We start from the raw sequence: 15,122 nt of genomic DNA, 5'->3' as shown, positions 1-15,122 counted from the left end.
AGAGGTAGGTATATAACATTTACATAATTCGGTGTCTAATTTAATATTGGAATATTTTTTTGATAATAATACGGAACGTAAAACATTTTAATGTTTCAAGGATACGTACCAGTACATACATAGATAAACAAACTAAGTTATTTTGCACTGATTAAAAAGTAATTAAAAAAAACATATTAACGCTATTTTTAAAATGTTGGTACAAAGTACAGTTAAAAGAACTATAAATGCCTGGGCATTTTTATGATTATTTTTTATATAAAAAGGCTGCATAGAAAAAAGTAACTTCATCAGTTGATCTACTGGTAAGCTTACAACAGCCCACGACCACCATGTTTGTATCGATCGTCCTGGCAGCCGTCTGCCTTGCTAGCAGCACGGTCTTGGCTGCAACTGATAAGCCATTCTATGACGTGGAAGACTCTGAGAACTTGTTCGAGAGTTTTCTCCAAGAGCATAATAAAGTATACAAGAACCGGAGGGAGTATTACGAACGGCTTGGCAATTTCAAGAAAAGCTTGAGGGAAATAAATGAGCGAAATGCCAAATTTCCTGACACTGTATTTGCATTGAACCACTTTGCTGACTTATACCCTGATGAGCTGCAGCAATATTTAGGCTTCAAACTTCCAGAAAACATGACGGGTGTAGTACTCCCCAATGGGCCGACTCCGACGGAAGACCACTTTGACTGGAGGGACAAGGATGCTGTTACACATGTTAAGAACCAAGGAAGGTGTGGAAGTTGCTACATCTTCAGCGCTGTTGGTATGACCACTCTATAAGAACTTAACCATTATTTTATTGTCAGTACCTTTTTGACACGCACATTATCAATTTACTAAATACCTATTATAATATCTTTATTTACATGAACATATTTACATAATTATATAAGAAACTAAGACTAAACTTAAAAGCTAGCTAATGTCTAAAATAGGTCCTTGAGGCATTGTACCAAGGATACTGGCGACATTTCCTCGCTGTATCGCAATGCTTTATTTCTATTAGAACTTGATATGTGCTGAATCAATGTGCTGTCATGACGTACTCAAAGAAGACACACACCGTTGATCGTACTTACGCTTTGAATCACGAAAACCTTCAGAATGTCAAAACTATGCGTGATCTTGGCACATCCTTTGATTCTGAAATATCGTTTAGCCAAAATATAATTCAAATTTGCAACAGGTCGAGAAAGGCCCTTGCTGGATTAGTTGTTCGTCAGTCAAAATACTTCCATAGTTGTCATGTCTTCACATTATGTATAATGCATTTGTACGTAGCTTACTGGAATCCGCACGAACAAAAGTACACTCTTCTTCTCGAACAAGTACAAAAGTCATTTGTTAGGTATCTCTACTGGAAAACACTTGGGTACTATCCCTACATGTATCCTACGCCATTTGTATTGGGAATGGTCTCCTACCAAAGTCTTGAAGTGCGCAAGCAGCTTGCTGCGGTCAAATACTTTTTGAGGTTGATACGTCGATCAATATATAATCCGTTGTTAATAAATTATTTTTATTTTGAGGTACCATCACCATTTGTTAGAACCACTCTCAGACCTCGCATTACACCTCTGTTCGTAATACCCAGGACCAGTACTACAATGACACTAAGTGACTATATGTTGCACTTAATCATATTAATAACATAATTTTACATAATCCCACTCTTGACATTTTCTCGCAGACAGAGCCTAAGGTCCTAGCCGCTGCAGCCCGCTACCGCGAGTCCATATCCACTCCCACATCTATTAATATTAATAATTTTAGTTATAAGCTTATTATTTAGTTTTAAGTGTTTGCATGCCTGGATTCTCTGTAAATGTAAGTTGGTTCAATAAATAATAATGATATATCTATGCATACCTATAAATCCTTCAGTACCTACCTAGTTGTCTTTCATGACTCTATAATATTTATTATTTTTTTATTTATGTAGGTAATTACAAACAAAAATCTCTAGTTAATTACACTGGTATCGATAAACCAATAAGGTTTGCCTCGATACCTATTCCATTCCGCGGTAGATACAATACAACAATCACATGATCATGTAGGTATTTATTCTATTCATTATACATATTATAACTAAAACAACGAATCGCCAATATTGCACTGAGCGCAAGTAGCATTGTTTAATCGTAGAACATGAAAAACAAAATGCTGAATAAAACTCTGAAGAAATTAGTAAATTGATGCCAAATGAATTTATTGACAGGTAATATTGAAGGGCAGTACGCCATCAAACACAAGCAATGCCTAGCCTTGTCTGAAGGGCAGGCTCTCGACTGCCTTCACAAGGGAAGATGCTACGGAGGTTGGATGCACGAAGTTATGCAGTAAGTGTGTATCGATCGTTGCCAAAATAAAAAAAAAAAAACTTCTTCAACCTCCTTTATTTAAATACATTTTAATAAAATTTGGCGTCCAAACAAAGTGGAAAACAATATATGTATAATATTGTATTGATTGTTAATTTTGGCATTTACTTACTTAACTTTTGTGACTCATCCAACTCCTAATTATGCAACATTTTTTTTTTCTTATTAATTTGACTTTAAAGTGCGTTCATTACAGAGAACTTGCTCACACAAAGAAAAAGTTAGAAAAAGAATCAGACTATCCCTATGTCCCTGTAAAAAGAGATTGCACTGAAGACGCCAGCAAAGGAGTTGCGCTAGTAACAGGAGGAGATTACGTCGCAATCGCCGATGAAGAAGAATTGAAGAACAAATTGGTAAACTTAGGACCACTTGCAGTGGGTGAGTAGGAACCTCACGTATTTTAAATTACGTTGATACTTTTTTAGGCTTACGCACATCAAAAAGGAAGAACATAATCCCGAAAGGAGCCACATGACCAGACGATTTGGCCCATTCTTTTCTTGAAACTGAACTAAATTACATATGTCCGAAAGCAGTGCCCGCAGCTGGAATCGAACCAACGTAAACAGTTATAACGGCCTGAGAACACATTTCTATAAACCTATAGGAATACCGAAATCCGTCATCGCACTATGTAAGGTGCAAGACGTAGGTTTCGTTATACCAAACTAAAATGGAGTTGGGCAGGACATGTTGCTAGGCAGAGTGATGGCAGGTGGACTAAAATGTAACAAGTGCCTGGCATACGTTTGCGGAAAATTGCGGATCACATCTGGGTGAAATGAGAAGTGGCCTACTAGAAGAGAGGCATTTGTTCAGCACTGCAGTGGGCGATAAAGGGCTTATATGATGATGCTGATAAACCTCTCGGCCACTAGGATAACAGCGGCTTAGGTCGAAATTATCTCTCTTCTAAGTACATCATTATTTATAAAGGGCTACTTGTAGGACAAAACGCTATGGTTCTTGCTCCGTATGACTATTGTGACCTAATACGGTTAGTTGAGTTAGTTCATAAACCCGCTAAGGACTCATCTTGGCAACCCATTAAATAAAGAGGTTAACTAATTAGAATGTGTATATTTTGATTTTTCCAGAAGACCTCGTTGATTATACGGCCTGAAAAAGGGTTTATACTGAAATTGTTTGTTTTCTTTCAGCTTTAAATGCCTATGACTTCTTCTTTTATCATAAAGGCATACTAGAACCAGACTACTGCAAGAAGCTGCCACCTAACCACGGCGTGCTTTTGGTCGGATATGGAGAAGGTATACCGTTATATATATTTTAATTACCAAATATTCCCTGAAGAGGTAACACAAGTATTAGTCTAGAGAAAAAAAAATACAAGTACTGTCAACCAATTGGAACCCTAGGCCACTGTAGAACTATCATAATATGATAACTAAGACATATTATGTCTTAGTGACGTTATAAATCAGATTGTAAGTAAAGCCTGACAAGATATTATTTGACCCTGAAATAGTGTCGCTATAAACCGCTTTCATATGGCAATAATTTGCCGACGTCATATGTAATGGGGACAGCGTGTACTGGTTACCTGTTAATATTGTATTTCATCATCATCAGAAATTTAAGAGCTGGGCTCTTGTCGGTGAAGCAATCTCCAGCTATATCTTTCCTGGGCTTTTTCTTTGACAGCCTGATACGACACGACATTCACTTTCTCTTTCACTTGGTCCATGTATGCCCTCCTTGGCTTTCCTCTCTTTCTTCTTCCTTCTACTTTCCCTTCTATGATGATCTTGATGAATTCGTCGTGTCGTAACAGGTGTCCCAACATATTTCCTCTTCTGCATTCAACAGTTCTTAAAATACACCTCTTTTCTTTCACTCTGTTTAAGACTTCTTCGTTTGTTACTTTCTCTGTCCAACTTATTTTCTCCATCCGCCGCCAGCACCACATTTATCACGTTCAGTATAATTATTTTCACTTTTATGTCTTTCTCATCACGGAACAATGGTGTTCCGGACCTTTGGGAGGCGTGCGCGGGGCCGAAGCCAACACGTAGAGGCCCTTTCGACACTTTAATGAAATGTAAGGGGTACACCGAGCGGATGTTGCCCTTGCCCGTATCATGGGACACACGCAGAGGCAACACCCGCCAGGGTGTAAGGACTATTTGAGAGTTAATGGAATCTAAAATGAACTTTTTTTTTTTATACCACGTCGGTGGCCCGCCTGATGGAAAGCGGTCACCATAACCTATGGACGCCCGCAACTCAAGGGGTGTCACGTGCGCTTTGCCGACCCATTAGAAACTTGTACACTCCTTTTTTGAAGAACCCCATACTGTAGTTCATCGGGAATACCTCGACAGGGAGCTCATTCCACAGCCGGAGCGTTCGTGGGAGGAAATTCCTCTGAAACCGCATGGTGCGCGACCATTTAGGTTGCAAGGTGTGTGGATGAGCGCCCTGTCGATGAACTGGTCTATTTTGATGAAAGTGATGGACTAATTACTGGGCTATGGATAAAAAACCGGACGCCTGCCTAATAAAACGGTATCCAATTTTATTTCCGGCAGACATTTCACTTTTATTATTATTATTTTGGGGAAAATTGCGATGAAACCGTTAGAAAATTTAAATCATTTACTTCTTGTTTACATCACTGACATTCGATGACTTTCGACGACGGGTGTCAAATAGTAATTAATCCTTACCAGTAAAAGAAATTAGTTCGCTAAAAACCCGCAACGCGGCGAGGGTCAAATAAAAACTTGTCAGGCTACAATCTCTTACTGCTTGTTATTTTGACATGGTTGTATGGCCTAGGGTTCCAATATTTTGGTTGACTGTACACGACCTGAGAGGACGGTTAGCTATTTTTTAACTTATAAAGTGACATGCCTTACGTCATATTACGAGAAAAGTAGGTCACCCTTTTCGATTTCTGCCTCTGATACATACTTTTTTTTTACGTTGAGGATCATCATAAAAATCAACCAATCAAATATTTTCCTTTTTGCAGAAAATGGCAAGAAGTATTGGATTATTAAAAACTCGTGGAGCTCAGGGTGGGGAGAAAAAGGCTACGTGAGACTGTTGCGAGGAGTCGACGCTTGCGGCATGGGCACCAGATACACCGCTCACTCCCAAGTGGCTTAGAGTCTGAAGTCTCCCGCAGCCTGCTGCCGTCACCTTGGATTGCATGTCACACCGGCGCTTTGGTTAACATAATGTAAATCTTCATTATGGTTTATCGATTTAAATTCCTTGATTATTGTACGTAAAACGCCAAAATTCATTTGTTTGAGTTTGAGATCAATAAAGTTCTCAATTATTGGACATAAAAATAAAATTGGTACATGCATTTGAGTTACAATCTGTGTATTTTTAAGACCTATCCTTGCAATATAAGGCCCCAAAATGGATTCCTAGAAAAAAACATATTTGTGGAGATCTGTTATTGGCTATAGCTCAACAAGACATATTGTAACTCCGTATAGGCGATCAATTCTAATAAAAAAACGTACCTCAAAGCCGTAGAGAAATAGGTATGGTGGCCTAGATGGCGTTACACCTTTGGGGAACGCTCGGCTAGATGGCGCTAATATTAATATTCGTCATTTTAACACATATCAAGCAAGGACCTAAGACTGATATGTATGGGATTTGTATGGGCTATACAAAAAAGCGTACCCCTGAAAAAGCTTAGTTTTTGCTTTAAAACTAGATGGCGTTGTTTCGTAACCCGGGAGTGGAAAAAAACATATTTTCACACATATTTTTACTTGTTTTTATATTATACTATGAATAACTATCAAAAAACTTTATTTTAATATCAAAATATTAGCTCAAAACACAATTTTTACAAATTATATTTTTTGGTCGGCCTCGACGTAGTTGTGATCGCTTCGCTGGCTAAGTTTGTTCGCATGTTGTCTAATTATTTCCAAATAAAATGACTAGATGACGTTGGTGGACTAGGAAAATGTCACATCCGTTTCGTTGTTCATTAATATAATATACTTAGTGATAATAAACCTATATGTTGAGCTCAAATACGTTCAACAAAACGCAATCATTGTGCCAACAGATGTGACATCTGACATCCATGTCACATCACAAATGTCATTGTATGATTTATTGAATATTCATAATATATGGATATTAAATATTTTAGAATCGCAGCAGCAATGCGAGTAGAGATACAGAATTAATAACTGTATAAATTAATAATTGTATGACCAATGACCTCATACATAAAATTACCAGTTTAGGTGACAGAAGGCGAATCCAATTTGTAAACATTAAATGTGCTAAGGAAAAGAATCTTTCCGATTTTCAACGGGACACGGCTGAAGGGGCGAGCTGGTTTCGACTGCGCCCATGCATCTCAATTGTCCAGAAAGTTCATTCGAAGATCATTTTGCTTACAATAATCTGAGTAATCACAGTGAATGGTTTGACAGTATTTCAGCTAACATGTAGAGAGACTTGCTAGCTTCGTCGGTCAGGCTTCGTCTTGGACACAACGCGGATAGTTAGGCCGCCAGGTGTGGCACTTTGGATGACGTTTTTATAATAAATTAATGATAGTTTGTATTGTTTTGGTAATATATTTTCTACTCGTATACTACTCGTTTGGTACTCGTATAAACCTAAACTGAGATAATAAATGAATAAAAGGAAATAATTAGTGAAACTCTGACATAAGTAATAATTAATGAGACTAAATGCGTTTTCACATTATCCGATTCGATATCGGATGTAGGACTGATACCCCATACATTACAGGCGCTATCTTGGATTTTTTCCATTTAAATCCTTCCGACATCCGATATCGGATCGGATAATGTGAAAACGGACTAAGACAATAGATACCTTGTTAGTGTTATATACCTATGCCTATGTATATCCCACCAAAAACATTATGTAAAAAATAGCCGTCTCGATGGAGCTGCTTGTTTATTTCTAAAAAGTAATGAAATCTACATAAAGTTCCTTACTGCGATTTCTTTATTATTATAGTTAACTAGCCTTTGCCCGCGGCTTTGCTCGCGTTAAATTCGAAAATCTCTCCACAAACTTCCATCCTCCATTCTAAGGAAGTGGGGGGATATAAAAAGAAACAAAAAGTAGCCTATGTCACTTTCCATCCCTTCAACTATCTCCACTTAAAAAATCACGTCAATACGTCGCTCCGTTTTGCCGTGAAAGGTGGACAAACAAACAGACACACACACTTTCCCATTTATAATATTAGTATGGATGTTGTGTGACTTGGCCGTTGAAGTGTAGCGGTGCTGGCGACAGATTGGTGCAATGGTGTCATGGAGCACCTGGTTATAAACTTCTTTATACCCTTGTGTATAAATAAGTTTTTAAGTTTCATATTCGATGGTCCGAGCTAAGGTTCGTAAAGCCATGAAGCCGAGCTGATAATCATTGTCGCTAAACGCCGATCGAAACGCAGTCTGAAGTGGGTGATAAACGTACGATACGAGCAGGTATGCGTACTTATGGCTCGACGACCTTTTTCGATTGTGTGTCACCGTAAGTACGCGTAAAAACCGCTGCGCATAGTAGTCGACCATCCAACGCGTACTTGCTCGTACGCCTATCACCCACTTGACGTCGCGCCAACACTTTATGGAAAAAGCTGGTTTTCGACCCGACTTTCGACTACCAATAAGATTTTAGACATTCAAAAATCTTCAATAATAGGTACTCAACTGTTTCGGTCGCACTCGTTCAAATATAGGATAGGATTGGTATGAGCGAGACGGTCAGGAGATTGATTGTCAACATGATATCTATCATAAACACCGTTCGAAATGGCCTCATTAAAATCTAAATTTTAAATATATTGAAAGTAATATTACTAATCATTGACGTCACGCTCAAAATGAAAGAGATAGAAAATTTTACAGTATGGTACTCTTTTGCATGATTGTCATAATTCAAAATAAGAACGTTGGCTTGCGTTGTAAACAGGGACTGAAACATGACACGGGCCCCTAGCGTCATCTATATACTTTTCACTGTATCACTTGTAATGCCGTTGAACTACCGCGTGCGTATTTTTAAAAAAAAACGACATTTTTATTCAAATGACACTCTTAGTGACATCTAGTGACATAGATTTACGGCTGCCAACGGGGTACGGTATTTAGTATGGACTCTGCTGGTCCTTTATAATCGTCCTTGATATCAAGCTAACAAATATGGGCCAAATTGTCAAAACTGAGGTTCAAGAGTTTTAATCTTGTGTCGAGATAGAACTATAACTACTACTGTTACTAATTTGCCTATCTCTTTTCGAGTTCTACATATATAAGTATAAGTTGTACGATGTACAATTTTATTTAGTTGAATGATAATAATAATACGTTCTACATGACATCAAAGCTCTCCAAATGGCCTCTACGTGTTGGATCTATATCCCCACGTACGCCTTATAAATGACCGGGCTCGAAAGACCCGAGAGTTTTAAACGGAGATACAAATAATAATAATAATATATACTTTATTGTACACCACTTAGTGACAATGAAATTACAAAAACAAAACATAATTATTAAGAAGCAGGTAACAACAGGCGGTCTTATCGCTAAAAAGCGATCTCTACCAGACAACCTTAGGGTAGCAGGAAACAGAATGCAAAGAACAATGAACGGGTAGTGCCAACATAAAATTACGTATTCGAACTATACATATAAACACATCAAAAAGTAAGAGAAAAAAAAATGCAAATGACTAATTTGATATATTATACATTAGACAAAGTTATGATTATGCACTACCAGAAATATATTCCCACAACACAAGCCTTCCTGAGTTTACCGTGGGCCTCAGTCAATCTGTGTAATATTTGTATGTCCTTCGTTTATCTCGGGACCATGGGGTCCCGGACATTTGGAAGGCGGGCGTGGGACCGAAGCCAACAGCGCAGAGGCCCTTTAAGAGAATTTAATCTAAAAGGTGATGTGACACCAACCGACGCTTATCTCTGTATGCACTATAGTAATGGACCCAAGGACAAGCCCCGGTTAGTGTAGAACTATTGCAATGAAAAGAGACACATATTATATAAAAACATGAACAAATAGGTAGGCGGTGACTCGCCAACTCACTATATGGGTCCCCGAAAACGGCCGCTCTCTCGGAGTGACAAGGGCACAACATAGCGTGAGCGGCTCAGGGTGTGGAGAGGTCTGGTGTGCGCCGCTTTCTACCCAGTCTGTTCGAAACAGCCACTGTGCCAACTCGCGTCTAATACATCATCATAAAACTATATGACCTTGACGCTGTATCATTGTGTCAAACAAATGCATCCGATGCCCAACGAGCTCCTCACATACAAAGCCATTAGTGTGTTTCACATTATCCTATCCGATATCGGATGTAAGACCAGGTATCCCATACATAACAGGCGTCATCATGGATTTTTTCTATTTAAATCCTTCCGACATCCGATATCGGATCGGATAATGTGAAAACGGACTTAAGCTCGACAAAATGATGTAGACCGATCGCACCTTCCAACAGAATTTCGTGAAAGCAAGGATTTACATCAAGGCTGGCTGAAGAAATATGACGATAGTCGCTTCAGCAAACAGTATTGTCCGGATGAGTCTCAACCAATACACCTAGAGATAGAGTCTCTCGCTCTCTGCGTACGTTAGATACATATCTACTATGGTATCTAGTCTAACATCTAAATAATTTATTAATATCATGTTACTAATAATAACAAGTATTGTAAAACATTTAAAAAATTTGGTGATTATGAAGTACGCATATTCGTGGAGATAATTAAATAAAGTTATTTAAAAATACTTGTACTGATAAAATTATCATGAAAAATTCATATTTCGCGCAATTTTAACAATTTTAATATGTAGGTATTATAGATGTATAAAAACGAATTTGGTATTCATATGATTATTTTTAATATAAAAAGGCTTCGTAGAATGTAACTTCATCAGTTCGTCTACTGGTTGTTCTGCGAAGCTCACAACTGTCAGAAGCTATGTTTGTACCGATCGTCCTGGCAGCCGTCTGCCTTGCCAGCAGCACGGTCTTGGCTGCAACTGACAAGCCATTCTATGACGTGGAAGACGCTGAGAACTTGTTCGAGAGTTTTCTCCAAGAGCACAATAAAGTGTACAAGAACCGGAGGGAGTATTACGAAAGGCTTGGCAATTTCAAGAAAACTTTGAAAAACATAAATGAGCGAAATGCCAAGTTTCCTGATACTGTGTTTGCATTAAACCAGTTTGCTGACTTATACCCTGAAGAGCTACAGAAATATAATGGCTTCACACTTCCAACCAATGTGAAGGGTGTAGTACTCCCTGACGGGCCGACTCCGACGGAAGATCACTTTGACTGGAGGGACAAGGGTGTTGTTTCACATGTAAAGTACCAAGGATTTAGTCTTAGCTACATCTTCAGCGCTCTTGGTATGGCGACTTTATTAGATCTTACTTTATATTTCTTTTAACGGTACATCTACATTATTCCATGTATTTTGTGGAATCTCGAATGAAAAACTAAAACAATCATTACTTACTGTCTGCTTTCTAACCGAGTTTATCCATGTATTGGTTATGATTTGCTTATGATCTATTTGATTTAAGAATATGAAAATTATGAATCAATAACATAAGTTTTACATCACAAGATGGTTTAATTCATCGCAAAATCTAATAAATCATGGGTGTTCGTACAGCAATTAGGGATTTTAGTTTTTGAATGAAACTCTGAAAAAGGGAAGTTCTTATTTAGTAAAAAAACGAAATTGATACCAAATGAATTCATTGACAATTTGACAGGTAATATTGAAGGGCAGTACGCCATCAAACACAAGCAATGCCTAGCCTTTTCTGAAGGGCAGGCTTATGAATGCCTCCGCACAGGAAATGGATATTATTGGCCGCACAAAATTATGCAGTAAGTGATTATCGCTACCAATATAAAAAAAAACATTTCTATCATGTGTGATCTGATGTAGTAATAACGTTAATATCCGAATCTTGCACCGAGTCAGATGACGCAACGTTGCCACGCCATGTCGTCGCCGAAACCTAAGGGACCAGCCACACTTACGCATGGAACGGACGTCCGGCTACGCCGCCTGAATGTAATTCAAAAAATATCTCCTCAGTTTTTTGAATTACATTCAGGCGGCGTGGCGGAGACGTCCGTTGCGCGCCGCAAGACACGCGACGCCTAAGTGGGGTCGGTCCCTAATGTTTAATTTATGTTTCTTTTTTATATTTTTTGTATTTATCTTCTGCTTGTGTCTTAATTTTTATTTTATTCTGTAGTTTAACAGTGCCTTAGCTGAACTGTAATGCTGTTTATACAGATAGTAATAATTATTAAATAAATAAATAATTATTACTATCTGTATAGGAAAGTACCTATTTATACTATCTATATTTTGCTTACAAATAGTGTCTATAATAATACTTACTAATCAATGATCCTGATTGTTCATTATAGCACTTAGTTCATAGAACTTGGTGACTTATCCACGTGAATCCAATTATGCAAAAGACTTTTGTTTGTAAGTATAACTAATTTATCTTAAAAATGCGTTCATTACAGGGAACTTGCTCAGACAAAGAAAAAGTTAGAAAAAGAATCAGACTATCCCTTTGACGATGAAAAAAGAAATTGCAGTGAAGACGCCAGTAAGGGAGTTGTGCTAGTAACAAGTGGTGATAGGATCGAAATCGCGGATGAAGAAGAATTGAAGAACAAATTGGTAAACTTAGGACCTCTGGCAGTGGGTGAGTGCCTCACATATATTAAACATATAGGTTCGGCATTTAAAAAAGGAAAAACATTATCCTTTAAGATTTATTGCCATATACCTTAAAGGAGCACGTGATTGAACCAATTGATCCATTTTCTTCTTAAAACTGAAATAAACTACACAATATAATTTGCCCGTAAGCCGTGCCCGAGGCTATGCTCGCACGAAAAATGATAAAACATCAGGCCGTCCCTATCGCACTTACAAATAGTGCGATAGGGACAAGGGGCGGCCTGATGTTTTATCATTTATCGCGCGACCATAATTGCTCGCCAGGTAACGCATACGCGACAGTCTGATGACTCTGAGCACCTCTAGTGCAGAATGGTATAATGGTTTGCGTCCCATGCGTGAACTAACTCAGTTGTTTTCGATATAAACTCGCTATATGGTCCTCCCTTCTTGGCAACATTTTAAATAGAAATTATTTTTGGTAGGACTGCTCTTTTGGATTTTTGTTGTGGCTCTTTGGATTTTTTTGGAAAAACCTTGTTGAATAATTCGGCCTGGGAAAATTTTAATAATAAAGTTATTTCTTTTCTTTCAGGTATAAGTGCAAATGACTTAGCCAGTTACTATAAAGGCATACTAGAACCATCCGACTGCATAGGAGATACAAATAACCACTCCATGCTCTTGGTCGGCTATGGAGAAGGTTTGTACGAATTTAATAAATCATTGTATTTTATTACCGATAATTTTCTCAGTAGATAATACAAAAGTACGCGACCAGAAGTAATACAAGTAAACGAAGGGAAGGGTACGGTGCCTTATAAATTGATATGTCATATTATGAGGAAAATAGCTCACTCTTCTTGACTTCTGGTAATGTCATGAGGTATTTACTTATGTATTCCATGTGTTGTGGATCACCATGAATAAAGTGAAAAATCAGAGGAACCGTTCAGATTATTTCTTAAAACTAATTAACTTAAAATATATTTACAAATAAAAAATGCTTCCCAGGTCTTCGTCGGCGGTAATGGTGCCTAGTAAAAAAAAAAAATTAAAAAAAAATTTAATCTGTTTATTTCTAAGAAACGTGCATGCATTTATAATATACTTAACTATACTACTATACTTAGTATAGGTAGGCAGCGTTGCCTTTTAATTACCTATTTGTTCTTTGCAGAAAAAGGGAAGAAGTACTGGATTCTTAAAAACTCGTGGGGCGCATGGTGGGGAGAAAAGGGCTACGTGAGACTGTTGCGAGGAGTGAATGCTTGCGGCATGGGCACCGAATACACCGCCCACTCCCAGGTGGCTTAGAGTCTGCCGTCACTCCCAGCCGTTCACATCACCGTACATTCTTTGATTGCATGTTGCTTCGGTTAACATAATGGATATCTTCATTTAAATCTATAATCAATTTAAAATTCTCTATCTATGGTAAACTGCAAAACTCATTTCATTTGGTAGCTATATTTCATCTAGGTATGTTATGTTCTATATATTTTTTAATTATTATACTATGTACGTATGTACATATGTATGTGTGTATGTTATTATATTATGTACTGAAATAAAATCTGTGTTGGCATTTGAGTATTTTTTAAGACTTATCCTTCCAAATATAAAATAATTGGTAAGTATGTACTAGAACTTTATTTAAACTACTTAGAACCTAGTTCGCTCGAGACTCGCGTTCTAACCGAAAACCCTTTTGTAATGAGCGAGACTGATGCAAACATAAATATTCGTGGACTATATTGTTTTATATTGTCTCAAGTTATCTCAATACGTTGATGATCTATGTATTTTAAACAGAGCAATTAACCCTGATCACTCCACCATGAGAGCGGAATGGGCAGCTGAAACTATTGTTGATTATTGTAACAGAGATGGGGCCTTAAATGCAATGTGGAAAAGACAGAATGCATCTTGTTCACAAAAAAGAAGAAATTCAAGCCGACGGCTAAAATAAAAAATCAGACATTCTCATACAAAAAAGAAATAAAATATCTGGGGGAGTTATTTTCGATAAGACTCTTAAAATGACTCCTCATAATACAGACAAAGTATAAATTGAAATAGATATCATACACGAAAGAAAAAACGACAAGGCCCACTGGTGGCCGAGCCGGGAATCGAACCCGGGTCTTCAGCTTACGCGGCTAACGTCTTCACCACTAGACCACCGGCCCGCCGTGGTACCCGACGAAATTTCTCTAGTGTATGTTATCTCTGATAAGGCTAGGCGCCTTTTGACCTTGTGCTTGCACCTCCTATACGAAACCTTTACAGGATTACGATATAGCGAGAGAGATGGTGCTGCCATCTATACGACTAGGGAACAAATCAAATTATTTTATTCAATTTTTTTTGTTCTTTTTTTCAAGTAGTCACACTACTATAATTATATAAATATTTTTTTAATAAAGACATGAGACGTTGGCCTCACGGGGCAGCGGCTCCCCGTCCTCTGAGAATTAAGTAAGCATAAAAACTGTAAAATATGAAATATGAATACACTTTCTTACATCTTTAACTCATACCAGTGACACGACACCTTCAGCTTACACAGATCTTTCCTAGACATAAGTCAGCTGACACAATCCTGCGGAAACTAAAAGATGTACTTAAACATTAATAGGCAATAAACGATTTCTCATTCTCATTCTCATTGTTAGGAGTGGAAATAACCTTAATACATGTTGATTGGTAAATGAATAATATAAATATATATTTTTTTGTAGAGAATCCGACCTCATGGGCCCATATAAGTACACAACTTATCAAAATCGCTTTGCATTATATACCTTGCAATTTTCATATTCAAAATTATAGGTTTATAGAGACAAAAAAAACATTCAGTAGGTCTTAATATGGATCCTTGCGTTGTGCCATAATAGGATTGTAAAAGTTTGCTTCCCTCTCCAGCAATACTGACAGTATTAAATATTCCCAGGTGATAGTTTTTAAACCAGTGTAGTG

The 15,122-nt window shown here is 37.7% G+C and overlaps 1 protein-coding gene across 1 annotated transcript; it reads left to right on the top strand.

Annotated features, from left to right (window-relative positions):
• Positions 1–309: 309 nt before the first annotated feature.
• LOC125224602 lies at positions 310–13,609 on the top strand. Its single transcript, XM_048128020.1, has 10 exons — positions 310–768; positions 2,227–2,347; positions 2,586–2,770; positions 3,553–3,660; positions 5,388–5,518; positions 10,335–10,827; positions 11,200–11,317; positions 11,978–12,162; positions 12,736–12,843; positions 13,321–13,609. The coding sequence occupies exons 1-10, from the start codon at positions 333–335 to the stop codon at positions 13,455–13,457; spliced, it is 2,022 nt and encodes a 673-aa protein (XP_047983977.1). The 5' UTR covers positions 310–332; the 3' UTR covers positions 13,458–13,609.
• The last annotated feature ends 1,513 nt before the right edge of the window (positions 13,610–15,122 follow it).

The sequence above is a fragment of the Leguminivora glycinivorella genome, chromosome 3, assembly GCF_023078275.1.
Source record: "Leguminivora glycinivorella isolate SPB_JAAS2020 chromosome 3, LegGlyc_1.1, whole genome shotgun sequence".
Lineage (NCBI taxonomy): Eukaryota > Metazoa > Arthropoda > Insecta > Lepidoptera > Tortricidae > Leguminivora > Leguminivora glycinivorella.
This window is presented reverse-complemented; position numbering and strand designations above follow the sequence as displayed.